Here is a 27,178-nt window from a genome sequence, read left to right as displayed (position 1 = left end):
GCGCGCGCCTTGTTTTCCCCGCCCATCGAATCCGGGGGCCCCGCCCCTCCGACTGCCCACGTGGTCTGGGCCTGCGCCGCTCGCCTGCTCTCTGGGTGCAGTACCTAGGGCGGCTTCCTCTGCAATTGCGGGTCCGCGCTGCCGGGCCTGTCTCCGCGCCTCTGGTCGCTCGCTGTCGCCAGCTTCTAGATTGTTGCTGGGCCCTCGGGAGCTCAAAGGGTCCTGGGGCGCAGGCGGTGCTGCCCTCCTTACCAGCAAGGCGGAGCCCGTAGTAACATCCGGCAGGGAAATGGTCGTGGTTTCTGTGCCCGCCGAAGTCACCGTAATCCTGTTAGATATCGAAGGTACCACAACCCCGATTGCTTTCGTGAAGGTGAGGGGCGGAAGGGAGCGGGGAAGTTACTTGTGCCTAAGAGCACCTAAAAGATATTTTAAGTGTTGCAGATTTTGCCCGAGAGACTCAGGAGAGGTGGCGTGGCTTTCCGTTTCTGGAATGGGGAAGAGAGGCTGCGGCGGTTTGCGGGGGTGCTTTTTCTCGCGCCACCATATTCTCCCCCGTCCTTGCCTTCGGTTAGATGGAGGATAGGAAGACGTGGAGGTGGTCTCAGTCACGGCTTGGGGAGGGGCAGGACAGCTGGGAGGAGTTGGGGTGATTGGAGCGCCCATGACCTGGCAGGTAGGTGTGTCACCCGGTGGATGAGCGTCCACCATGTGCTTAAGGTTGCGGCCTGGTGAGGTAGTGGCCTTGATTTAGTGGGCCTTGAGGTTTAGGCCTTCCCAATGCAAAGACCAAAGTGGAAAAGAGTTTTCTTGTGGCTCTGGTATCTTCGGCAATAGCAATTGATTTTAGCACCATCTCTCTTGAGCTGGATTTGAGACTTGTATAGAACACACCTAAATTCCATTCGTTTTCCTTAGAAAGCCCTGAGATCTTGAAGTTTTTAAGTATCTGTCGGGTTAACACCGTTTCACAGGCGTAGGACTTTGCTTTCTTCCGCGTATTCAGTGTATGCACCCGTATTAACTGCAGATATCTAGGATAGAATAGTTGAGGGTAGTATAGGGGGGAAAGTTGTAAAATCCATCGACCAGTAAACTGTGTCTCCTGTTTTAAGTTCTATTTTTATTGTTTACTTTTTACAGTTGCCTGATGTTCTAGTGTAGGTCATAATGTTTGTGCCCAATTTCAGTTCTCCAAATGTAACAGCTTTTTCAAGTCAGGGTCCCTCTACCTCTGTGTATAACCCAGGTTGGCTTCGAACTCTCATGTGCCACCAAACCTGCCAACTCTTTTCTTTTTCTCCTCAAGAATTATGGTGGTTTGGATACATAGTAGAGGTCCTGGAAAAGTCCAGTTGACCATTTTGCCAAGATTTTAATTACAGTAGAGACCAGTGGAAAAATTCAAGACTGTCTAAATGCTGATAATTGTGTCCACTCTGTTGTTCTTGTGACATAATTAACTGCTTTGTGTGTGGGGTTGGGGGGAGGTGGTTATAGGTCACTAGCACTATTCTCTCTCTGTCTACTGTCCACAGAGCACGAGACTAAATGACAGCCGAGGTCACGATGCGGCCTTAGATATGTGCCAGTTTTGCAAAGTTGATTTGTTGAATAAGATAAACTCATACCAGTCAGTGTGGAAACAGTGAAGCCTCTACCCCATCTTGTTCCCCTTGCCTTTCCTTAGATGCACACGAACCACGTCTTAATCCTTGGCCAGTCTTACTCTGAAACCTTGTCAAAAAAATGTTCTAGTGACCCAGAAACAGATGGGTTCCAGAATATTTGCACACTCAAGGCTAGCTACAAAATACTGATTTGGGACTCTCTCTCTCTCTTATAGGATAGCTTTTAGCAATCAAGTGTGGTGCTGCCCAGGAAGCAGGGGCAGGAGGATTGCTGGTTTGAAGTCAGCGAGGGCAACACAGTATGACCAATAAGTAAATACGGGGCCTGGAGGTATGGCTCAGCAGTTAAAGGCACTGGGTGCTTTTCCAGAGTACCAGGTTCAATTCCCAGCACCCACATGGTGACTTAGAACAGTCTGTAACTCAAGTTCCAGGGGATCAAACCTGTTTTGGTTTCAGTAGGCATCAGGCACACAAGTGGTACACAGACATAATTCGTGCAGACAAAGCACTCGTACATGTAAAGAAAAAATTCAAAGTTCTTTATAAGAAGTTAAGGGTTAAGAGTGATGACACACACTTTTAACACCGATACTAGGAGGCAGAAGCAGGTGGATCTCTGTACATTTGAGGCCAGCCAAAGTGAGTTCCAGGACAGCTGGGACCACAGAGGTGCTGTCTCAAAAACCACAAAATATAAAGTTTAAAGGTAAATACATATGAATACGGTTATTTTGCTATGGCACATGAGTTTGTCAAAATAAAAGTATGTTCAGAAGAATGAGTTACATTCAGAAGGATCTGAGTTCTGTGGTGTTTATGGTAATTGCACGGAGGAAGTCCCTGATACATACGTGGAAGCTGCGGTCTGAACAAGTTTAGCTTTCCAGCATGAGGGAGTCCTCAGGGCCGCTGCTCTCTGGTGAACCGCTTTGTGAGTCCTGGGGGAGGGGGGACCTTACTCGGCTGTTAGGCACATCCGAAGGAGGAGAACGACAGAGCTGAGAGCAATACCTTGGGCTTTATTACAGTCAAGTCGGTGTGTGAACATGTAATCTTACTTCCCAGGGATGATGGACAAAAGCGTCCAGTACTGTTTACGTATGAGATGCTAAACCTGTCTTCAAAAATCCTGACGACGTATGCACTGTGGATTTAATAAGGCTTCAGAAAGTTGTATGAAACGCCGAGGTTTGAACCCAATTTGTCATGATCAAAACCTCTTACTCTTGGTTGGGGATGTGGCTTACCTAGCATACATGAGGCTGTAGGTTCCATTTCCAGCATGGCGTAAAACCAAGCAAACGGCAAGTGTGTGTTGAAGGTCATCAAGGTCATCATTGTCTACAGAGCAAATTTGAGGCCAGCCTGGGCTACATGAGGATCTCTTACAACACACACAGACCACATACTCATGCGCACAAACAAACTACCCTCTTACTATTTCTAGTATTGAACCTAACATTTATAAAGTATTTTATCAGGGCTGGAGAGATGACTCAGCGGTTAAGAGCACTGGCTGCTCTTTCAGAGGACCTGAGTTTGATTCCCAGCAACCACATGGTGGCTCACAACCATCTGTAATGGGATCTGATGCCCTCTTCTGGTGTGTCTAAAGACAGCTGCAGTGTACCCGTATACATAAAATAAATGCCTAAGATCTTAAAAAAAAAAAAAAGAAAGCAAGCAATAGTTGTGGAGCAGGATGGGCTCCTGGCCAGGGTGTCCTGAGAGTGTCTCAGCAGCCTCGTCATTTCTAGGAAACAGGTTGGGTCATCACAACTGGTTGGGCGTGCAGCAGCTGTAGACCCTAGTTTCCCTCCAGTGCTCCCACTGCTCCATTGTCCTGAATGCCACCAGGTCTGCCCCTCCCTGCCTCTGGAGACCAGCTACCGGACTGGTCTTTTGCACTGTGATCCCTCAGTATTTTGGTCAGGTACATCCACAGGATTGGAGGAGGCATTGCCAGTACAAAATCTATTTGCACATTTCTGTAGGACTAAGTTTCAACACTCATTTAGTGTAATTGAGTTAACTGATAATTAGTGGTTGGCACAGTTTGTGACTTTTGGGGTACACACGTGCCATACGGAACAACTGCTTGGTCTTCTTTTCTATTGTTATAGAATGAGCCTCCTCTTGTGCTTGTGTCTTAGCCTGTGAACACAGACGGGCAGCAGCCGGCAGTCCCTGTGGTCATCTTACGTGGAAACTGACCGTCTCTCCGAGTGTGGGGAAATTCTCTCGTCTGATAAAATGTTTGCATCTTGTATTTTTCTTCTGTTGAGTGTAACAACCATTGTGATAGTTTCCTTCTGCATGGCCTCTATGAGCAGTGTCAGTGGGTGCCGGATCATTCCCTCAGGAGGAACCCATAAGGTTCAGCACTGCGCTCAAGCCCTGGTCCTGCTTTTACCAATGATCCAGGCACAAACTTGTTCTATGTGTCCATTTTCCTTATTTAACACACACACACACACACACACACACACACACACACACACACACAGAGTCATATGCTGTCCTAGTCGCTAATATTGCAGTGCACAGTCATTCCTGTCTTCTCCACATAGTGCACCATAGCTGCCTTGAACTGAGGAAGCATTAACAACACTTTAGCACCCACGCACACTGCAGGGCCATTTTTAAACCAGAGCCACTAACAAAATAGATGAAAGACTAACTGTTCATGTGTGGGAGCTCAAATAGGCATCCTTTGTCATCCTCAGCTGGGCCCGGGGCGTCATATCCGGGGAAGCTTTAAATGAGCTTTTGTTTTTTTGCTAGACATGGTGACAAGCCTGTGATGTCCAAACAGCGGAGAGCTGAGGTCGTGTATGGTTGTGAGTTTTAGGCCAGCCTAGGCTACACAGAGATTCTCCAAAGAGAAGAATTAAGTATCTGTGTAATGTCATAATTTCAAGAAAGGGCTTGGGTAATTCTTGGCTATACTACTGTTATGGTGGTTCAAATTATCTTTTATGATATTGAATGGATTCACAATCTTTTAAAAAGACTTGACACTTAAATTATTGTTTACATTTATTTATTTTGTGTGTGTGTGTCATGGTGAATGTCTGACACCTTGCAGGAGTAGGTTCTCTCTTCACCCTATGGTGGTCAGGCTTGGGGGCAAGCATCTCTACCTGCTGAGCCATTGTGCTGACCCAGGTTTTGCTTTAGAAAGGATTGTGATGGTGAGGTCATTAAAAAGATAGTGCTTAGGGCTGGAGTTTTAACTTTGGGAATTAGATACTTGTTGATTTTGAACAAAGAGGGAAAATGCTCTCATTCCTGAGGGGAAATCACTATGAATATGGTTACAGTGACAACTGCCAAGTGAGCCACAAATCTCTCAGGTTTTCGGAATCTCTCATAGCCGGGTAGCTGGGTCAGTCAGCAAAGCTGTTCATGGCAGGAGCACGAGGACCTGAGTTGCGAGCGCTAGAGCGCATGTAAAAAGTAAGGACAACCGAGCAGATCCATGGCTTCCCTGCAACCCTAGCACTGGGGTACAGAGACCTGGGTTGGGGGGCCCAGCCCACTCCTCCAGACTTTTCGGCAGATGCTGTCTCTGGTGGGTAAGCGGTTGGCAACGGCTCCTTGTCTCCAGCTGTACCTGCACCCCCTCTGCCAAGTCTTTGGGGGATGTATGGCTTTGTTGCTAATTTTCAAGGGGATATGATATCAGAATCCAGGGCGTTGGTGCTGCTGAGCTCTGCCCCTTGAAGACACCCTGCCCTGAGGCTCGGATGTCCTCACCTTGATGTTGGGATCTGAGAACCTTGTAATTGAGTTCTGATTATGCGTGGGCCAACTGTAAAGCCTCTTGGGACCTCAGCTTCTTCATCTACCACTGCTTCCTTGTAATAAATGTGAATTCTGACGAGGATCCTGGCCTGGAACCCACTGAGGGTCTGATGTTCCGTCTTCTGAATTTCCTTTAAAACCTTATTCCACGCCCAGGCCAGTTGTAATTACAGTCCTCCCTTGCACATCTGATTCATTGCTTAACTAGATTAGAATTTAGCTTTCATTAGTTACGGTTAACCTCTTTAACGGGATTTACAGGATGAGCGCGTTTCTCGATTTATTTGGAGTGCAGATAACAGTTTTCAAAAGGGACCCTGTTTGGGTTCTGCCTCCATGGAGAAAGGGATAGAGGGATAGTCTGAGAGCCCAGGAGCACTTGTTAGTTTTTGATCTGTCCTAGGGAAAGAGGTTCAGTCTATATAGTACTGTAACCACAGAAAGGTTCTGGCAGACAGAACATGCCAAGCTACGAACTGGTCCCATCCTTAGACGTGTCCAGACACAAGGCCCTTTAAGAGCTAATGGATCCTGGTATGGTGGCGCCTCCCTGTTACCTGGAGGCTGAGGTGGGAAGGAAGATCATGAGTTTGAGGACAGTATAAACTACACGTCGGTCCCTGCCTTTAAAGACTCCAATAATAAAGACAAAGATCACAGTGAGTCAGGCCGCTCTGGGCCAAGAAATATACGCAGAATAGTTGAGGGATGCCTCACTTCACAATTAGAGCAGGCCTCGAGTACTTCATGTTCATATTGCATACAGGATCAGATGACTAGGTGGGTGTATCTCAGGGAGCCAGGGAATACTAAGGTGTAAATTGTCTGACGCAAACCTTCCAGCGTTTGGGGTCAATAGTAAGAATGAACGAAACAGGCTGAGAGGGCTGGGTTGGATTGAATCGTCCTTCCCTGTTTATCTGCTGGTGGTGAAACTGAGCCTGAGACAGACACACACACACACACACACACACACACTCACACCCGGGCTCTGAGCCCAGCCCTCAGCACTGTTCCTGAGGGGAGAAGGCAGTGTTCTGGCTGCCTATATGAAGAGATCATTGCAGGCAGGGGTGGGCACCGTTTTCTACGTCACAGGGACTGTTTCCCTCCTCTGTCTAAATACTCCTCTGTCATGCTGGTTAAAGGCAGCCTCCTTCAGAGGGAGGTCTTTACGGCCAGCGTGGAGCTCTGTCTTAAACACATTTTCCTTGCTTTGAGCTAAGTGAATGTTTCCCTTAAACTTTATTATGAGACTGAATCAAGAAGGGTTAACCTCGCTCTTCAGACAGGATGATTTAAAGGCCAAGGCTTGTCCACTCATTCATCTTCTTTGCCTTCTGCTGAAGAGCACTGTGGGAGAGTCAGGGTGGGTTACAAGGACCTGATCCCAAGAAAAGAAAGGCAGCACTCCTCCTGCCTGGAAAGCGGCTGTCCTTGGGCTATCCTCAGCTAATAGTTTCCAGGAAAGAGAGCCTCCTCACTCCATAGGTGATGTCACTCATTGGTTGGTACCGATACTCTCTTATCCCTGGGAAAACCAGTCTGGTCTAGAGCCAGGAAACAAAAGATTGGGAATGGCTCCTGAAGTTCATTTTCTCATCTTGGAATTCTGAAGCATAATCTGTAAGTTTACAGCGGGTTTCCTTGGGTTCCACTGAGCTGCCATGGCATCTGACGTCACGCCAGCGGGGTATTATATGCGAAGGCTCACATCAGTCTTAACCACAGGAGGTGCTGGCTGAGTGGCTCAGTGGAGGAAGTTCGCTCAGCACAGTTGTGGTCTTTGGATTTTTCCTAGCCCATCCCTCATTGCCTGCGTTGAGTCTGCTTTGCTCTCTTGAGGCTGCAGGCTGACCATTTTGATTGAACTTGGGTTTTACTGAACTCTTTAGCCATAGTTACAAATGACCAGCTACTCTTGCCTGATGCATTTGTTTTCTCCTAATTTCGTTCAGGATAAATGGCTTCTGATCGGTGAGGAGCTTATTAAAACTACTCCAACAGCCAGTGTGGCAGCAGGTGCCTATAATACCAGCGTTCAGGTGTCAGGCCAGCTCGGGCCATGCGGAAAGAATCTATCTCATACCTGACCAAAATATACTTCGTGAAATCTGTCTTTTGGTTGACATAGGTTCTCACATTCTAAGGCCAGCCTCAAGCTTCCCATGTAGCCAAGGATGACCTTTAAACTCTGGATTCGTTTGCCTTCACCCGAGTGCTGCTGGGATTGTAGGTGTGCTGTTACACCTGACCTTTTTTTTTTTAACTAAACATATTTTACCAATTTTGTGCTCTATTATAATTAGATGTTTTGGGACTGGTGAGGTGGCCCACTGTGAAGACACTTCCTGTCAAGACTCATGGCCTGAGGTCATCCCCAGGACCCATGCAGTCAACTTTCACATTTATACTGTGCCCCGCACCCCGTATGTTTCACACGCACAGACTTTGAAAAGATTGTGTGTTTTCGTGGCAGAAAGACTCATGGTGGCTCTGCTTGTACTGCTAGCACAGAGACCAAACTGGAAGGGGGCCAGGGGCGGGAGGCAGTGAGAGCGAGCGAGCGAGCGAGCGCCTTGTCAGGCTGAGCTAAAAGACTGATGGAGGGTATTGTCTCAAGGCTCCAGGTGGAAGATATTACTGACTAATCATGTTCCACATGTTCGTAGTGTGTTTTGATTGTGTATACTCCCTTCACCCTTTCTCCACACCTGCCTGTACCCCTTAATCCCCCTCACTGGCCGGTCCACCTTTGTCAGTGACCCAAGAGTTTACGTAAGATGGCTCAGCACTGAAGAGAAAGCCTCCTCTCCCCAGCACCCTCTAGCTGCGTTCGGAGCTCATAAAAGATGGAAGGAAAAGTATCTTCTGCTCCCATTGTGTCCAGTGAGGATCTTACCTGAGCTGTGTTCTCCATTTCTCTTTGTACCCACAACAGGGGTTTATGATGTAAACTGTTTAGTACTGAGTTGTATTTCTTGCTTAGAAAGTTGATTTATTTTTAGTAACAGTAGCCTCTCAGCATTGCCTCTGGATTGTCTGATATTCTGGGCAACAGTTTCTAAGGTTTCAGTCACTATCACTCTACTCCAGGCTTTCCCTGAAAGACTCGGAAGTTCTTTAAGCTCTGATCCTAGGAAGGACCTTTCATCCCTGTGTTCTCAAAGGGAGCTTAGGTAAAGATTGCATCCACTCTTTAATGTTTATTGATTCTGTGACTTTCCCATTAAAACAACCACAGCAGTAAAAAGCACATCCATATTTTGACTTCTCAATGTTTACGAGGCAGCTTCTACAGTTACCTTGTCAGAAACGTCGTATTAATGGCGTTCACTCCGTGAGCTGTCATTGAGCCAGTGCAATGGTATGAGTTGCTGCTTGCAAGGCATCCCCGTCAGCACCTAGTGTAGTCCCTGGAAAGCAAACACTCTCATTTAGTTTTCTAGCCTTCCCACCCCAGCGCTTAACCCTTGCACACGCTTGGCCAACACTCGGCCACCCAACTGTAGCCCTGCGTAACCTTTGGTTCTGTGCTGTTAGATGTAAACCCTCAGATGTCTGGTGTAGATGCTAGGGTTAACAGCAGCATGGTTTTTATTCTAGGAGATTGTAAAATTACCAGTAATAGGTTATAATTGAAATTAAAATTTTCACTGGATTCTACATTGAGCACTAGCCTTTCCATTTTCTTTTGAGATAAAGCCTCTCTAAGTCTCTCTATGTAGGCCAGGCTGGCCTTCAACTCATAGATATCTGATAGCCACTTCCCCTCTGTTATTTCATGCATATACGTGTATGTGCACACACATTTGTGTGTTTTAGAGGATAACTGTGGAGTCGGTTCCCTCCTTCCACCCTGTAGGTCTCAGGGTATTTGACTTGGTGGCAAGTGCCACCCAATGAAGCTGAAGCCATCCAAACAGTTCCTTCCCTCTTCCTTTCTCTTCCTCCCTCCCTCATTCCCTCCATTCCCCTCCCTTCCTTCCTTCCTTCCTTCCTTCCTTCCTTCCTTCCTTCCTTCCTTCCTGTAATGTATTTTTAATAGTGCGTGTATGTGTGAGAGAGAAAGTGTGTCTGTGGCTGTGTGGCTGTGTGTCTGTGTGTCTGCACATATGCCTATAGAGTCCAGAGGACTTAGCTCTTCTAGGGCTGGAGTTATAGGTGGCCCAGTAGCCAGACATAACTGGGTCTGGGAATTGAACTCGGATCCTCTGGGAAGACCCACATGCACTGTTAACACTGAGCCATTGTTTTAGCCCCATGCGTACAACACATACACATTTTTAATGGAGCTGAGCACAGAGCCCTGGGCCTTTTATACTCCAACACTATGTGTTCCCACTCCTACTGCTAGCTTTGAAAAGTACGTTCTAGAGCACTTGTATGTGTGTGTAATGGTGTGTGTACACCAGGCTATAATATAATTATTGGCCGTTTTTGTAAGTAACTTAAAGGCATCTGTGTCACATAGAAACTCTGAGTATGTGTTTATGAATGGATGATGTCTTGAGAACTAATGAATTGTGTCTTTATTTTTCTGCTGTGCACCCAAGCAGGGCACTTAGAGAACACAGTCACTGGAGCATGCTAACCTCTGGCTGTTTTGCTCTTACACTGCATTCTGGCTCTGTGTGTTTTTCCAGTGCATGGTGGGGGAGAGGTTTTCTAGGCGAGGTGGGGATATAATGGATGATGAGCAGTTTTACGTAATTTCTAGTTTTCACACTTTCCCCAAACACTTTTGCCTAACACTTTGCGCCTCATTTCTGGGAGGTCTGAGATGAGAACTGCAGCACCAACTCCAGTAACCACCGTTGGCTCTCAGCAAATGCTTCCCCGATGAGGCAGTGCTGTTTGGTTAACCTTTCCCCACAAGCTCATGTGTTAGAGGCTTGGTCCCCATAATTGAGGGCTTGCTTATCGTTTGAGTCGATGACCATCAGTCAGGAAGCTTGGCAGCAGGACAGACAGACAGGCGTAGCCCTGGAGCAGTAACAGCTTACAGCCTTTGGGGCTCGTGAGATGGCTCAGAGGTTAAGAACACTGCCCTTCAGAAGACCTAGATTTGATTCCCAGCACCTAAATGGTGGCTCACAACTGACTGTAACTCCGGTTCCAAGGACTGATGCCCTCTCTGGCCTCCAAGAACATGGATGTACAGACATACATACAGGTAAAATACCTGTAACATTAAAATAAAAGCTTACATCCTGATGGCGTGAGTAAGTCTTGAAACCTCAGTTTACCCCCAGTGTGTCCTGCTTCCCCCAACAAGGCCACATCTCCCAGAACAGTCCAACTAGGGGCCAAACACGCTGGTTTGCTTTAGATCTTAGCTTAAAGAAACAGCACGCGCATTTGGCTGGGCCCCTAGGGATACCCTGTTTGGTATTTGTGCTGATAAAGGAAACTTTATCACATCGACTCTAAGTGCTGTGCAGGGTTTCCTGTTTGTGTTTTGATTTTGATTCGGGGTCTTACGCGTGACAGGCTGCAGTAAAACTCAGTATGTAGCGGCCGGTGCCCCTTGAACTCCTGGTCCTCCTCCCTCCAGCTCCTGAGTGCCAGTTACAGTACAGTCCCGTCACGGTTTGCTGTTGCTGCTGCTGCAGGTCTGGACTCCTCAGGCCCTCTGCTGTTCTTACAGTGCTGCAGTAACATTGCTTCCGCAGTTCTCATCATTGCTAGTAGAGGAGTGGCAGTCATGGCGTCTTTCAGGCAGTGTTCTCAAGGGGACAGCAGTCTGCTGCCCTACCCTGGAGCTTATGCAGAGGTGGGAGGGGGTGTTGTGAGCAGGGGGAGGGGTAGAGGAGGAGGAGTGTGAGGCAGAAGGGAACCTGAAGTAGTCCGTAGAAGAGTGTCAGTGTAGAGGGAGCCTGCAGGGAGAATCCGCTCAGCTCTTCCCTTACTCCCTGAGCTCTGCCACGGCTTCTCTGCCAAGTGTGCTGGGGGTGTGGCTTGTCAAGCCATTGTGTGGGCTTCTGCTCTTACCTTGTGAGACCTTCCCAGTGACCACCTTGTCATTGTTAAGTAGGTGAAGTGTGCACAAGGGGTTTGTTGAGGAGGTGAAGTGTGGATAAAGGGTTTTGAGGATGCAAACCAAACAAAAAGTTAGACATTGGTGATTTTCATTTGGGAGTTGTATTTAGATTTTGGTTTTTAGATACATTTAAAAAATTCTCAGACTTGGGCATTCTCTCTGCTGGGGTGTTTTCCTAGCATGTAGAAGGCCCTGGTTCACTCCTCAGCATATACGTACACCCGCTGGATTTCTAATTATATACTCAGACCGCGGGGGTGACACTTGTTCATACTGGTCTGTTAACTATTAGATATCCTAACCTGATTCCATGGCTCTTACTAGGGACAGACTCCACCCCACCCCACAACCGTCCCACTGTGTGTATTTGTGTGTCTGTGTGTCTGACCATGCAGTGATTCAGGAGCTTTGGAGAAGGACAAGTGAGGAGAGCCTGCGCACTGAATGACTGGGGTAGTTAGTCTAATGCCGTAACATGCAGTCAGCCTGCCAGGAGTAGGATCGTGTGTTTGCAGGGCCTTCTGATTGCTGGGGTAGCGTGGAAACACTGTAAATTTTACACTCGGTAAACTCATACCTGTCTTAGGTGACCCTGCCGGAGAGCCTTTTCTACTCCCTCTGTGTCCCAGTGAACTCTGGGAGCTTGTTTACCTCTAGTGCTATTCATGTGTTTATCACACTGGGACTTAAAATTGAGCAGTCAGGAACTTTTCATCGTTATTACCTCGTTCTGAGACAGGGTCTCACTGTAGCTCTGGCTGGCCTAAAACTCACACAGGTCCATGCTCCACCACACGTGCCTAAGGACTTTCATTTTAAACAGGAGCAGTAAACCTCAGTGCTTTGTTAGCGCTTGTCTGGGGACCTGTCTTAGTCACGCCCACCCTGACCTGCCCAGGGACTTCTCAGTGACTAGGTGCTGACACGGAGGGCTGGGATGAGAGAGAGAGAGAAGCTGGGGTCTGGAGGTCAGCCGGCTTTGTCTTGGGCCAGGCACGTTTATTAGACAGCACAGCGTCATCATGTGTACTGTGTGCAAGAGGAGAATGGCCGAGGTCAGCAGAGCTGGCTGATCAGGCCGATCACACAGAACATCTCAGACCAGAGCCCAGGGGCCAACATCACCTCCTCTGAGGCCCTGTCTCCCGCCCTAGACCTGACTTGCCAAGTCCACTCCTGGACAGGGACACAGAACTAAAGCTCCCTTTGTCCTTTCACTGGGACCTCTGAAAGTCTTGGGTTGGTCTGACTCCCCACTCTCCCCACCCTACTCCCCCAGCATTTGACCTTCCCAACCTATCCTCTCCTTCCTCTCTTTAAAATGAACACCCTAGTGGGTCTTCTTAGTGCTGCCCAAGTGTGCAGGTAAGTGGGTGTGGGCAGGCCACTGTTGGCAGCTGAGTCATAGCCTCCAGGATGAACTGCCCAGGTCAGGTGTGTCTGAGGGGCTTGTCTTGGTGATTAGTAGCCAGCAAGCAGCCTTCCAGGATCTGCGGCTCCATGACTCTCGGGTTACTATTGTTGTAGTGAAACACCATGGCCTCAGGCAGCAGCAGGGCAGGGACTGCAGGCAGGAGCTGATGCAGAGGCCATGGAGCGTGCTGCTTTCCGCCTGCTCAGCCTGCTTTCTTATAGAGCAGAAGACCAGCAGCCCCGCATGGCAGCAGCCATAGTGAGCTGGGCCCTCCCTCAGAATCAGTTAGGAGAAAGCCCCATCTCCTGGAGGCATTTTCTCAGCTGAGGTTCCCTCTTCTCCGACTCTAGCCTGTGTCAGTTGATGTAAAACTAACCAGTAGACTGGGACCTTGAAGTATAGGCCAGACAACTTTTCCTCCCTGAGGTTGCTTTTGGTCAGAGTGTTTTATCACACCAACAGAGATTAGTAGTGCAACAGGCAATCTGCCAATGGCCATGTCTCCAAGGTAAATGACCCCTGACCCCTCCCTGCAGCCAGCCGCAGCCAACAGGTCTTTTGTTAGGTGTGGATTCTGGCCTGCCCGTCTCCACCCATGCTGAACTTTGGCTTGATCTTGCACAGCCAACCAGCTGTGAACACAGCAGCCTCACATGCGCAGACACTGCCCCCGCCCACCTCCCCAGCCTCCAGCTCTACATTCTTTCTCATGAGATGTCCCTTGTGGCGGGCATTGGTCTAGATGTGCCATTTAAAGCCAAGAAAAGGGAGTGCATTTTTGTACATCCCTTGAACGCCTACTACTGAAAAGATCTGGATCATCTCCTTCCTGTTTTTATGTGCGGGTGTTTGCCTGCATTGTGTGTATACAGTATGCGTGCAGTGCCCATCTGAGCTCAGGAGAGGGCGTGGTCTCCCTGCAGTTAGAGATGGTTGTGAACCATCGTGAATGGAGCCTGGGTCCCCTCCAAGAGCAGCCAGTGCTCTTAACCTCTCTAGCCTTGATGTCGGATTCTTATGTCCCTATTTGGTCATAGTGTTTCCATGGGCTGTGGAAAACCCCATTGCATACCCTGACTGAAGAGGGAGGGAGGGAGGGAGGGAGGGAGGGAGGGAGGGAGGGAGGGGAAAATCAGTAACATTTTAGAATTTGTTAGAAACCATTGCTACTTGTTTGAAGGTGCCTGACAGCAATTACTAAATTAGTCACTCTGCTAACTACCTGTAAAGATGTCTTTATCATCATTGACAACGTGTGCTCTGAAAGCAGTTTGACTTTGCTGGTTCCCTAGAAGGTTCTAGAACACCTAGGGGTTGTGAGTGACAGTGTTAGAACCTCTGGTTGATTCTGCTATCATTTCCCCTTCAGTGAGTCCTTCAGGTTCTTTGCATGTGTTGGTTTGCGCCTATAGTAGTGTAACTCAGGAGGTGGAAACCTAAGTAGCAAAAAAAACCAAAACAAACCTGACATTTCTGATTTTTGTAGCATTTATTAAAGTGTCTTTTAGCCAGGCATGGTGACATATACTGATAATCTGTAGGCTGAGGTATAATAGTTGCAAGTGTGGGGCCCCTGTAGGCCAGAGAGACGCTCTCAAAAGGAGGAAGCAGTTAGTTTTTTTTTTTTTTTAAATAAAGTGAGTGAATTTAAGCAGGCTTTTTAAATTTAATTCATTATACAATTTAACTTAAAATATAAGACCTCTGCAGTGTGTGTGTGGGTTCTGTGCTCAAGCATAAACCAGTTTCCGAGTGTTTAGACGCATCTCTAAGACTGGCCAACCCGTTAAACCCTGAGCCTGCACAGCCCTGCACTCGGCTTGCTCCCACAATGCACTTCGGTATCGTGTTTGCCCACCCCGGCCCCTTGAGTTCGTCCGCAACAGTGACTGGGGCTTCTCGTCACGTCTCACTCCTTACTTAGGTGCCAGCTTCCATAGCGCCATACACAGCAGACCTTTAAAAGGAACTGTTATGTGTACTGTAATGTATTTGAGGAGATGTATGTACATTGAGACGCTTTAACTAAAGCAGGAGCCATGAGTTTAAGTGTATCAGCAAGGCCTCTCCTTCTTAGAAGGTGAAGGCCAGGCTGGAGGAGTGGTTCAGTGGTTAGGAGCACATTCTGAGGACCTGGGTTCTATTCCCAGCACCCACCTCAGGTGGCTTGCAACTGCCTGTAACCCAGCTCCAGGGGAGGCTGACAGCCCAGCCTCTGTGGGCACCTGCATTCATGTGCACACACCCTCCTTACACATAATTAAAATGATGAAGATAAATCTTAAAGAAAAAGGCCAAGGGTCCTGGGTTCAGGCCTTGACACCAAACGGTGCTTTAAAAATTAAGTTATGTGTATGGGTGCTTTGCCTGCGTTTGTGTATGTCTATGTACCGTGTGCTTGTAAGTACCTGAGGAGGACAGGAGAGGGCGTGACTGGCCACCCTTGGTTGTGAGCAACCTATGTGGGTGCTGGGAATCAAATCTGGGTCCTCTGGAAGAGTAGCCAGCTCTCTTAACTGTTGAGCCATCTCTCCAGCCCCCCAATAAATACAATATTGATCAGTGAGAGGTTATAATCTCAGCATATGAGTTACTGACATATTTATTAACGAATTGCTTTGCATATAAGTTTGCATATCTTTTTTTTCCCCTTGAGACGGGGTCTCACTTTGTAGCCTGACTGGCCTGGGACTCACTCACTGTATGACGTAGGTTTAGTCAATCCTGAGTCATTCCTCCTGTCTGTAAGGCATACTCCTAGCTGCAGAGCCACTCTAGGAGGTCCGACCAAGTCTCTTGTTGCCGTTGGGATACCTACGGTCCAGCTGGCCTCTGAGTCATACACTGTCCTCTGGGCAATGCACTGTCTGTCCCTGCTGCACTGTCTGTCCCTGCCCTCAGGATGGAGAGGTGTAGTAGTTAAAATCATTTTCTGCTCTCGCCAATCCACGTTCAGTTGGTGCCTTATAAGTGTCTTTTTCTTGGGCAACTTGTTAGTTGAGGTGAGATCATCAAAGACACAGATCGTGTGACGAAGTTCAGAAAAATAACCAACCGAGTTTTTAATTCTTGTTTTCCTCTTCTTTCTTCCAGGACATTTTATTTCCGTACATTAAGGAAAATGTCAAGGAGTATCTGCAGACACACTGGGAGGAGGAGGAGTGCCAGCAGGATGTCAGCCTGCTGAGGAAGCAGGTTAGGACTCACTCTGAGTGCGAGCTGTGCTGTCAATGGTGCCTGCATGGGGAGAGTGCAGTGGCTTCTAGGAACTCACAGCGAGTAGTGAGACAAGCAAGTCAGAGCGCCTGTGTCTTTCCGAGACTGTTTAAATTGCATAAAAGCTAAGTGTATTTGTGAAATGAAGCCGTTCTGGTGGAAGACAGAAGGCTGTGCAGTGTCAGCCCATGTCATTAACGTCAGCAAGTGTCAGCGGCTTGTTGATTTCTACTCTCCTACCCCACGGCAGGAGACCCCCCAGTACAGTGTCCCTCACACCCTGGCACCCATTGGCCCGTTCTTCAGCCTGCTTTCTGCTGCTTCCTAGCCAGCCTGCACTCTCTTCTTGCACGTGGTGTGCTGTGCAGCCTGTCCTCAGGGCGGAGACCTCCCTTGCTGGGCAGCTTCCCTCCTGGGGATTTGTAGAAAGCTGTCCATGGGTCTTACTGTGCGCGGTTAGGACTAGAAATAGCGTAATGCCCTTTGAATCATGTGGTATTTGGGTTTGCTGAGTATCCTGTATATCCTGAGGGCATCGTTTTTATTATCTCAACAAATGTCCTGGACGTACATTGTCTTATGTTTGGATAACGCATTGCATTGTTACAGAGTCCTTGAAAATTAGTTATTGTTAAATTTTATATGTGTGTGTGCATGCGCGTGTGTGTACAGTCATGTGCCATGGAGCCCTTGTGGAGGTCAGAGCACAGTTTGAGAGTCATTTTTCTCCTTTTGATCACACGGGTCTCAGATTGAATTCAAGGTCATCAGGCTTGGTGGCAAGTGATTTTTTTTTTTACCTAATCTATTTGCCAAGTCATTCCTTTAATATAGTTTTTAGCAGTTCTCAGGATAATTGATTGCTGGAGAAAAGTGATCAGCCTGGTTTTGGTTGTATCTTATTTTAAAAACACACGTATGCATGGGTGCATGGGTATGTACAAGTGTATGCGTAAAATGCTTTTTAAATGTGCGCACAAATGCACTTCCTTTGTCTCTGATTTAAAGGCTGAAGAAGATGCACATCTGGATGGGGCTGTCCCGATACCTGTGGCATCTGGTGGTGACGTGCAGCAGATGATCCAGGCTGTGGTAGACAATGTGTCCTGGCAGATGTCTCATGACCGCAAGACCACGGCGCTCAAGCAGCTGCAGGGCCACATGTGGAAGGCGGCGTTCACGGCTGGCCGCATGAAGGCAGAGTGCGTGCTCTGATGATAGGACAGTTGGAAGCCCCAAAGCCCAGTACAGCCTTGCCCTTCCTCTCCCTCAGCTAGGTGCACAGTTAGCGAAAGGTGATAAAGTTTCCAGGCACGGTATATGCACATCAAATGTGAGCATTTAGAAGGCAGAGGCAGGCAGATCTCCCAGGCAAGGGAAGGTTACATAAAAAAGATCCTATCAGAGAGGGAGAGAGAGGGAGATGGGGGTGGGGTGGGTGGAGAGGGAGGGAGGGAGGGAGGGAAGGAGGGTGGGTCAGACAAGATCTACCTTTTTGTGGCGAGTGAGTTGTTTTCAGAAGCATTTCACTGAGCGTATCCCCTGGATCTGCATGTGGGGCTTGTGGGGGGCAGGATGGGAGAGAGAGACGTTTAGTTTTACTTTAAGGCAGCTTCCTAAAAGGTGGCAACTTGAGCCTGAAGTGGTGGTGTACTTCTGTGATGTCAGCACTTGGGAGCTGGACTTGCCTAAGCCTTCCATGGCTCGACAGCGGCCCCAGGTCCCAGCGATAGCAGTGTTACCCTGCCTCTCACAACACCGTGCCATTTGCAGACAGAGTGAGAGGGCTGGAGAGATGGCCCAGCAGTTACGAGCTCTGCTGCTCTTTAGAGGCCCAGGTTTGATTGCCAGCACCTGTATCCCCAGTCCTAGGGGACCCAGTGTCCACTCCTGACCTCAGGCATGGGCACACACAACACTCACACACATAAAATAAAAAATGAAACCAGAAAAAGAGGGAGACACCAGAACACAGACTTGGCACTACACATAAAATAATGAATAAACCAGAAAAGGGCAGCTGCAGAACGCTGTGAGGTGGGGTGCCTGTCGCTGTGCGATTACACAGCACCGCCTGTCCTCTGCTCTGTGCAGCTCCTTCTTAGTCTTGAGTCTCTGATAGCTCTCCCTGGCTGTGGTATTGCCTAGACCTAGCAGCCTCGGGCAGCCAGGTGGCTCAGTGAGCCAGAGCGGATGCTGCCAGCTCTGACAGCCGGGTTCCAGCCCTAGGGTCCCCTAGGATTGTGGGAGGAGGTCTGCAGGGTGACCTCTGCAGGGTGACTGCTAACTAGGCATGTGGACCGTGGCTGGCCCTGTGTGTACAGGTGTGTGCGCGCGCGCACACACACACACACACACACACACACACACACACAAGATGTAACAAAAAACATATTACCTGCCTGACTACAGACCGTCCGTCCGTCCATCCATCCATCCGTCTAGATATGTCTATCTCAGACTGGCCTAGAGCTTGCAGTGCAGCCCGCATGACTTCAGACCAGGAGTTTCCCGTGCCGGCCTTCCCCGGGCTGGAGTTCACAGCTGCGTGCATCTCTGTACACCTGATGGACTGACCTTAGCTTCCCTGTCTTTGAAAGGATTTCACTCGCTCAGTCGTCTTAGGTACCCTCTGATTCAGGGCCATTCCCAGCCGCCTGTGCTGCTTTTCTGTGTCATGGATTTTGCTGTGTTAGATCAGTGTCGTTCTTCTCTGTTACTACAAGGATCTGCTTTGTAACAGGAGCATTGGAACTTCAGGGAATACCCTTACATACACGCAGGAAGTACTCAAGCAAAACACTAAAATAAATCCTTTCAAAGTAGGGAGGAGAGCGTCTTCACTGTCTCAAACATATTGAGGGTAAATTAGCCTCTTGTTATTAATAATAACACAATATTGTTTATATGTTGTGTATTTTAGCTCCTTGAGAATCCTAACATAATCACTTTCTTAGATTTGCGTTAGTCTTTTGTTTGCATGTATGTTAAGTACACCACACACATGCCTGGTGCCATGGAGGCCCGAAAGGGCACTGGGTTTCCTGGAACTGGAGTTATAGGCAGTTGTGAGGTGCTGTGTGGGTGCCAGGAACAGACCCGGTCCCCTGCAAGAATACGCAAGTCCCCTTAACTCTGCTCCATCTCCATCCACCGGTCACTTCCTTATTTTCATTCCTTCATACTTTTTTGCTGTCAAATGCTATTCTATCCATCAAGCTTGTTGCTTCCAGTCTGTGATCCTGGAAGAGCAGTGCCCTGTCTGCTAGGACCACAGGAACTCCCTGTCCATGGAGTCGCTTCTCAGGTTACCGTGTGAGCCAGGCTAGAGCACCGCCATGCCATCTGGCTGGACCATGTGCCTCTGCTGTAACGTGCTGGGTCTCCTTCCAGGGTCTTTGCAGATGTGGTCCCTGCCGTTAGAAGGTGGCGGGAAGCCGGGATGAAGGTGTACATCTATTCCTCAGGGAGCGTGGAGGCGCAGAAGCTGCTCTTCGGACATTCCACAGAGGGAGACATTCTGGAGGTAGGGTGCTTGCTGTCCGACTGTCGATACTGCGGTGGTAAGTCCTACGGCCAGCAGCAGCTCAGGAGGGTTTGTTTGGCTTGCGTTGCCACATCAAGTTGCTTGGGAAAGTTAGGGTAGGAACTGGAGCAGGAACCTGGAACTCAGGTGCCACAGTGCAGAGACCGGGCTGCCGTACCGCCTCGCTCTGCATGGCTTGCTCAGCTTGCTTTTCCAGCAACCCAGGGCCACCTGCCTGAGGCCGGCACTGTCTACATCAGTCAGTGTCCCACAGATCTGCCCAGAGGCTGGCCGCTCCCTTAATTGAAGTTCTTTCCTCAAAGATGACTCTAGCTTGTGTCTGGTTGACAAAAGCTAACCAGCACTCTTGTATTACTTTGCCTTGATACTGTCAAAGCATGAAATACTAAATAGAAAAAGAAATCTACTAAGTAAGTTTAATTAACACCAGACAATAGTATTGCTGTTTTAAAAGTATGTGGAAAACTGGAGGTTGCCTTACGTAGAGAGGCCTGAGGCAGCAGTGTCCAGTTCCTGAGAGGATAGGGGTGTTTGGGATCCTTAAGGTCTTCTTACCCAGGCTGATGATTTACTCAGAGCATCTCGTACAGCAAGAGGGGAAATGGGACAAAGTCAGCAGGAAGCTAATCAAGCAATATCTCACAAGGGGGTTGTGGGATATTTCAGGTATGCCATGGGCCAAGCACAGCCAGTCTCTAGTGAGAAAAGCCACTTAACTCCTGTACCAGCCCCAGAGTGGAGCTTGCCAAGTGCCCTGGGGCAAAGACAGAACTTGGTTCCTTTGGCTTTTGTGAGGACCACTGAGAAAGCCTGGCTTTGCCAGACTTTGAACAGGTGAAATGTTTTGGGTAGTACAGTTTTGAATTAGAAGTCTCCTAAATCTTTCTTGTGTATAGGATCCACAGAAGTTTATTTAAAATTCATATTCTGAGGCCTAGATAATAAATAGCATCCCAGCACTGGTGTGTGTTGTGTATGTGTGTGTGTGTGTGTGTGTGTGTGTGTGTGTGTGTGTGTGTGTGAGAGAGAGAGAGAGAGAGAGAGAGAGAGAGAGAGAGCGAGAGAGACAGAGAGAGAGACAGAGAGAGAGACAGAGAAAGTGGGCAGGGAGGGGGAGGCGACTACAGGGAGATTATTGGACTTGCAAATCGGTGAGTTCAAGGATCGATCAGTGAGAGACCAGGTCTCAAAAAATAAAGGACAAGTTGGCAACTTGGGTTCATGGGTAAAGGCACTACTTCCAAGCTTGATGAGCTGAGTGGGGCCCTCTAGTCGTCACACATGCACGCACACGCACACACACACATTTTTTGTCTTCTCTGGCAGATATCAAACCAGTAATGGGACCCTTTAGTAAGTGATGGTCATTTTGTAGCTACAGATGGTGACTTTCTGTCTAGTGAGACCGGCAGCACGGTCCATACAGAGAGCATAGTAAGTGCACAGGGTGTGGTAATCCCTCCTGGATTCAGTAGTGAAAGTCTCCTCCAGTCAGCAAGTGAGTCAGACAGAACAGAATATGCAGCATCAGTCTCAATGTTTTTGATAGCTAAAAGCAAATTGACCGTTTCATGGGAACAAACCCAGTCTGAAAGGTAGTTCAATGTAAACTGTTCCGGCTAGAGTGCAGGGCATGCACACTTGGAGTGATTTTGGGCATAAAGCGGTGCCCATGGAAACCAAATGGGATGTGTGTTAAACTAGATTTCTTCTGATTATCTAGTACCGTGGAAGATTTGTTTTTTGTAGCTTCCATAAAGCACTCCATTAGATATTTTTTCAATAAATATTTGTGAAATGAACCCAACCCACCATGATTGGCCTGCATTTCAGGGGAAGGGGTCCATTGCCTGTAGGTCTGCACTGAACAGTCCTTCCATTTTCCTGCTTCAGCTCATCGATGGTCACTTTGATACCAAGATAGGACACAAAGTGGAAAGTGACAGTTACCGGAAGATTGCAGACAGCATCGGCTGCTCAACCAACAACATCCTATTTCTCACGGATGTCACTGTAGGTAGGTAACGGCTTGTTGGCCTCCTCTGTTGTCGTGATGCAGCCCCTGAGTGCTTTAAGGGAGGGGAGGTTTGTACTGTTCAGAGCATGGGGCCATCGTGCTGGGGAGAGGTGTGGGCCCTGGGGGCTTCTCCTCTCACATAGCCACAGATCAGGAAGCAGGTCTGGGCCAGAACCCTCTGTTGGCCTGCCCCTGTCAGGGAGGCCCTTTCCCAGAGGTTCCCAACTTCCCCAACCTTAACAACATCTCACGGAGACCAGTGATGAAATACCACAGCCTGTTCTGGGGACAGTTCAGAATATACTACAGCCGCTCTCTATGCGTGGTGGTGTCTTAACATGGCATAACTGATGTCTGTCACCTTCTAAGGGAATAGCACGGAAGGGTCCAGGTAGGAAACTCAGGAGGTAAGAGTACTTGCTGTGCAACCATGAGGACCTGAGTTCAAATCTCCGGCACCCACATACCATCTACCTGAAACCCTGTCTGTAGTGAAGAGAGGTATGTTCTAGGAGCTTGCCAGTCAGCCAGCGAACTCTGGTAGTTCTGGGTCAGTGAGAGACTGTAAGGCCAGGATAATGAAATGATTATATGCACACATGAAGCTTCACAGTGATACCTGCTAATGAAGGGAAAAGTCTTTTCGGTCCTTGGTAGCTTGGTGGAAATTTGTAATCTGGGTAGGTGGTGGCATTCACAGTGGCTTGTTACCCTGCAGCCTTAGTGAGGACCAGGCTCTCTCTTGCGTGTCTGGCTGGGCTGGAATTCTGTGAACTGCTTCTATTCTTCCACATCCTGGAAGGTTTTTCTTTTACACACCTGGTCACACTGGAAATGAAGCAGATACACAGCAGGCCAAGGCGTGTTTTATTCTTTAAAGATGGACCGTCTTTATTTTATGTTCATGGAGGACTCGGCACGCTCATGTGTCTGTGAGCCTGGGGAAGCCAGGCGAGACTGTTGGGTACCCTGGAGCTGGCGTTTCAGGTGGCTGTGAATCAACGTGTGGGTGCTGGGAATTGAAGAGCAGCCAGTGCTCTGAACTTCCGAGCCATTTCTCTGGCCCCAGGTTATTTTATAACACGTAGCCAGCCCGTATGAAGTGGGTAGCGAGGACTCTAACACTCTACACTGGACATTGTTGTGTCACTGTGGAACCTCTTCCTGATTTGAAGGATTTGGGGGAGCAGCACAGGGAGACTGCCTCCCCATCCTTGTGAGCGTAGGGTGCGTGCAGAGTTTCTGTGAAGGATAAGTTGCGGGCCTTTTCCTGTGCTGTCCTCGTAGGTGTAGCTGGTTTAGCTTGAACTTGTTTTGGTTACTTCTAATTTCAGTAGCACTTCCCACGGTAGATGTCCCCAGACATAGAATTAAAGGTGTGCTTTGCGGCTACACCCCAGGCAGTCTCAAGTTGAGTTTATCTTGTGATCCCAGGCCCTTCTGCCTTCCTCTGGCTTTGGTCAATTAATGATTGTAACTCCCAGGACCGTGAAGACAGCTCAGCCAGTAATGCTTGATACTTAGCACCTTGTGAGTGCCCGGTGTGTCTGGTGGTGCATAATCCAGTGCTTGGGAGAAGGAGACAGACAGATCCCTGGGCTTCCAGACCAGCCAGCTTAGCTTCTAGTGAGCTCCAGGCCAGGGAAAGACCCTGTGTCAAGAAGGAAAAGGTCATCGGTGTCTTGAGGTCTTCCTTTCGTCTCCATGGGTATACATGGACAGCACATGCATCCACACGTGTGCACATACTGTGATTCTAACTCTTGTTCATTTGTACATTGTGTTACTTGTACCCAGTGAATAGAAGAGGATATGTATAAGGCAGGGGTGGGGTCTGTTTCTCCTACTTTGTGCATTGGGTAATTGAGCTCGTGCCATCAGTGTTGGTGGCCAGTGCCCTTCCAGGCCGAGTGCCTCACTGCCCAACTCCTCAAGACTGCTTAGGCCTTCTTCATGTTTTTGTTGTTAGGCCTTTTATAGTCACGCACACCTGCAGTTTCAAGTCTGTCTTGTTTAAGCCACCCCTGAGGGCTGAAGTTCACAGATTACTTTCTAAGTTGAGTTAAAGGAGATGTATACAGTGAAGGAACCAGAGTAGGTTTTCCCAGCTCTGTTGTTGTTGTTGTGAGACAGGGTTTCTCTATGTAGTCCTGACCATTCTGCATTTGCTCTTCTATTGTCTGGTCCTTGGGTATTTTTGTACCATGCACCCATCCATTCACTGCCAAGGCAGGGTGTAAAACCAAGCTGATATTCCAAAAGGCACTAAAATATGAACGAGGAAACTAAAAGACTTCTTGGAATTGTAGCATGTAGTGTCCTCAGAGCACACTTGAAAGAGTTGGTGAGCCTTTTCTCTAAAGACCAGAGAGTAGATAAGTGCCTTTCAGTTCTCAGTTGCTGTCACAGCTCTTCAGCCCTGTCCCCAGTGCAAGAACAGTCACACCCAGGATGTCGATGAACAGGTGAGCAGCGTGGGGCCTGGTGTCAGGCTAGCCAACGGAAGTTTAGGCCGCTGCTTGCTTAGCTCTGTTCCATATCTGTAGACGGGCAGGGGTGATGTGGCAGGCTTCTTCAAGCTGTGAGAGACAAAGAGAATGGGGTGGCATGAAGGCCGGAGCTCCTTTGTCCGGAGTGGTTCCTAGCACATAGTAGACGTGTCTAAAGGTGATATTAGCTGAGGTTTTCCCATAAAAATCAAATGGAGAGAGGACTGATCCGGAGGGATGCCTCCTATAACAGCCAACTTAGCTAATCTAGTGTGCCTGCTCTTGCCTTGACTCTTCTCACACAGCGTCATCCCAGTCACTCATCATTAGGTACCACAGCCTCAGGGGACGGGTGAAGGAGTCTGGTTAGGGCAGCTTTGTGCGAGCTGTGAGAAGCATACGGGCTGCTATAGTTCAGGGTGGTGCCGCATGTTTTGAGTGGAATTTTGAAGAATAGGAAATTGTGGAGTCTAGGCAGGGGCATGACATGCTGGGGCCTGAGGTGAGAGCATATACTTTACCTACATTAGATCATAGGCCTCCTTCACCCTAATCTACTTAATAATTGGTGTTCGACCGCACACCCTGCCCTTTGAGAAACAGCTCAGCTCTTTGGGGTAATTTGCAAGAACGGACAAAGGGCATGCGTGGTCCAGAGCGGGCCTGTGTTGTATTTATCAGTAGTTCTAATTAAAGCACAGCAGGGGATGGGCTGTGTTTTGTCCACCACGTATAATTAGGCACACCTTAGCATAGAGTTTATATATGTAAAGAATTAGTATCTTCCTCGCTGTGCCTTCTTTTAGCTGCAGCAGAAGCTGCGCCCAGCCCACTCCTGTACTCTCTCCGTGATGACTTGCTGTCGTATCAGGCATCAGGGCCTGCCGTCTCACCTGTCCTTTGATTTCACAGAGGCCAGTGCTGCCGAGGAAGCAGACGTGCATGTGGCTGTGGTGGTGAGGCCTGGCAATGCGGGGCTAACCGACGACGAGAAAACCTACTACAACCTCATCTCGTCCTTCAGCGAGCTCTACCTGCCGTCTACACAGAGCAAGGTCTGAGGAGAAGTCACTGTTCCCCCTAGTGTCTAGCTTCATTCTATGTAAAAGTAACTTACTATGTGTGCACATAGGCATATGCGAGAGTATATACGTGGCTATGCGCTCAGATTAATTTCCTTGGGCACATAATGTGAGAGAAGTAGTCAGTTCCATGAGGCCAAATCCGTGTAAAGACACTTTGTGTGTAGACCGTAAATCTCAGTCTTGCCAAGGCCAGAGTGTATTTGCTAAAGAAACTACAAAAATACAAATTTGTGATGTTTATCAAATTGTTTACCAAAATGGAAAGCTAGTTTTGAGAAATTATTACCCTGAGACCATATATTTTAAAACCTGGAAGTGCTTCGCAGGCACCCATAAGAGGAGCCCATTGCCCGTCCCAAGAGTGCGCGCCCAACCGCCGCACTAAGACTCACGGCCCGGCCTTCACGAGACTGCGGCGTTGCTCCTGCTCAGAGCAGTTCTGGGAAAGGCGGTTTGGTCTCAGGACGGACCGACCGGTGCTAGCAGGCGTGAGTGGAACAGCTGAGGCCGAGGTGGGCACCCTAACCCTGTCAGTGTCAGCCTGTGTCATGGTTGCCTTTCTATGTCTTACTGAGAATATATGTTAATGACTATTTTTTTTAAAAATGTTTTATTGAAACTGGTGTAACCCCACAAAGAGCTCTAATGTGTAATATTTCCTCAGATGATATAAAGATGTAAATTTTATAACAGCATTGCTTGTCCTGATGCTGTTCTAACAGGATTTGGTGTCAGTTTCCTGTAGTTAATAATTAATAAAAGCTTTTTCTTCTTTCAGTTTCATATAGACGTGTGGCTTGTACCTCTGTCAGAGCAGAGGGAGGGAGGCTGAAGCAACCAGAAGACTGACCTTCCTTTAGACTTTGCAATGAGTGTATGCAATGCCTGTCTGCTTGAACAGAATGTGAATGAACATCATTGCGGGGTGGGGGCAGTGTGTGATGCTTGGTCCTCTCTGCCATCTCTCAGGGCATGCGTGGGCTTGCTCGAGGCAGGACCCTTTTATCCGCTGAGCCATTCCTTTTGTGTTTTATTTTGTTTTTCTGAAGCAGAGTTTCTCTGTGTAGCCTCAGCTGACCTGGAACTTCTCTGTAGACCAGGCTGGACCTGAATTTAGGGATCCACCTGATTCCACCTCCTGAGTGCTGGAATTAAAGGTGTGCACCACCACTGCCATCTCATTTTTTAAAAGGCTATATAAAAAAATACTTAAACGAAATAGCCATGCTTTGTAATTAAGGAAATTGTGTAGTCATTTTGGGGATGCATTGAATAAGGGGCAGAGTCTTGGAGATAGGAAGAGGAAGGGAACAGAAAAATGTTATGTCGATTCCCAGTTTGTCACTGGGAGTTCACGTTGGGCCATGGGAACGGGATCATTTATAAATAAGAAATCACATTAATGAAAGGCTTTGCTTTGCCTGTTCATTATATCTGTAGACAGGCTCATGGGCAGATGGCTGGAGATTATCCTGTACCAACAGCAGTTAGGAAGGGAATTGAGAGGCAGCCTGGTGTGGTGGCCCATCCCTGTGGCCTCAGAACTTCCCCAGGCTTGCAAGAGCCTTCAACTTTAGCAAAGGCCAGCCTGCAGGATATCCAAGGCTACGGAGTCTCAAACAAAAACTAGCCAACCCTAACCCTAACCCAACAAAACCACAAAACCGTCTTTAAGAGGCTGGGGATGGCTCGTGGTTAAGAGCACTGTCTGCCCTTGCAAAGGACCAGGGTTTGATTCCCAGCATGGTGGCTTACAACCATCTAACTCCAATGCCAGGACATCGGATGCCTTTCCCTGCACCAGGCAGACACATGTGCAGTCAGAACACTCACGTGTATAATGGCATTTGGTCTTTGCCTGCTCTCTCTGGAACAGGAAAGTTCCTTATGCCTGTGCCTAGCCACATATGTTCGGTTGTTCTCTCT

The 27,178-nt window shown here is 48.3% G+C and overlaps 1 protein-coding gene across 3 annotated transcripts; it reads left to right on the top strand.

Moving 5' to 3' along the window:
* The first annotated feature begins 67 nt into the window (after positions 1-67).
* Enoph1 (enolase-phosphatase 1) lies at positions 68-26,035 on the top strand. Of its 3 annotated transcripts, none has more exons than XR_015636573.1 (6): positions 68-373; positions 15,992-16,093; positions 17,123-17,316; positions 19,508-20,658; positions 20,706-21,678; positions 25,080-26,035. XR_015636573.1 is itself a non-coding variant. In XM_087582859.1 (6 exons), the coding sequence occupies exons 3-6, from the start codon at positions 17,192-17,194 to the stop codon at positions 25,226-25,228; spliced, it is 531 nt and encodes a 176-aa protein (XP_087438985.1). In that variant the 5' UTR covers positions 68-344; positions 15,992-16,093; positions 17,123-17,191; the 3' UTR covers positions 25,229-26,035. The 3 variants fall into 3 exon arrangements, 2 of the variants coding, with proteins under 2 accessions (XP_087438985.1, NP_001009391.1); XM_087582859.1 differs by having other exon boundaries at positions 68-344; positions 19,508-19,640; positions 21,555-21,678; NM_001009391.1 differs by having other exon boundaries at positions 195-373; positions 19,508-19,640; positions 21,555-21,678.
* Positions 26,036-27,178: the final 1,143 nt, after the last annotated feature.

The sequence above is a fragment of the Rattus norvegicus genome, chromosome 14 (genome assembly GCF_021556685.1).
Source record: "Rattus norvegicus strain SHRSP/BbbUtx chromosome 14, alternate assembly SHRSP_T2T, whole genome shotgun sequence".
Lineage (NCBI taxonomy): Eukaryota > Metazoa > Chordata > Mammalia > Rodentia > Muridae > Rattus > Rattus norvegicus.
This window is presented reverse-complemented; position numbering and strand designations above follow the sequence as displayed.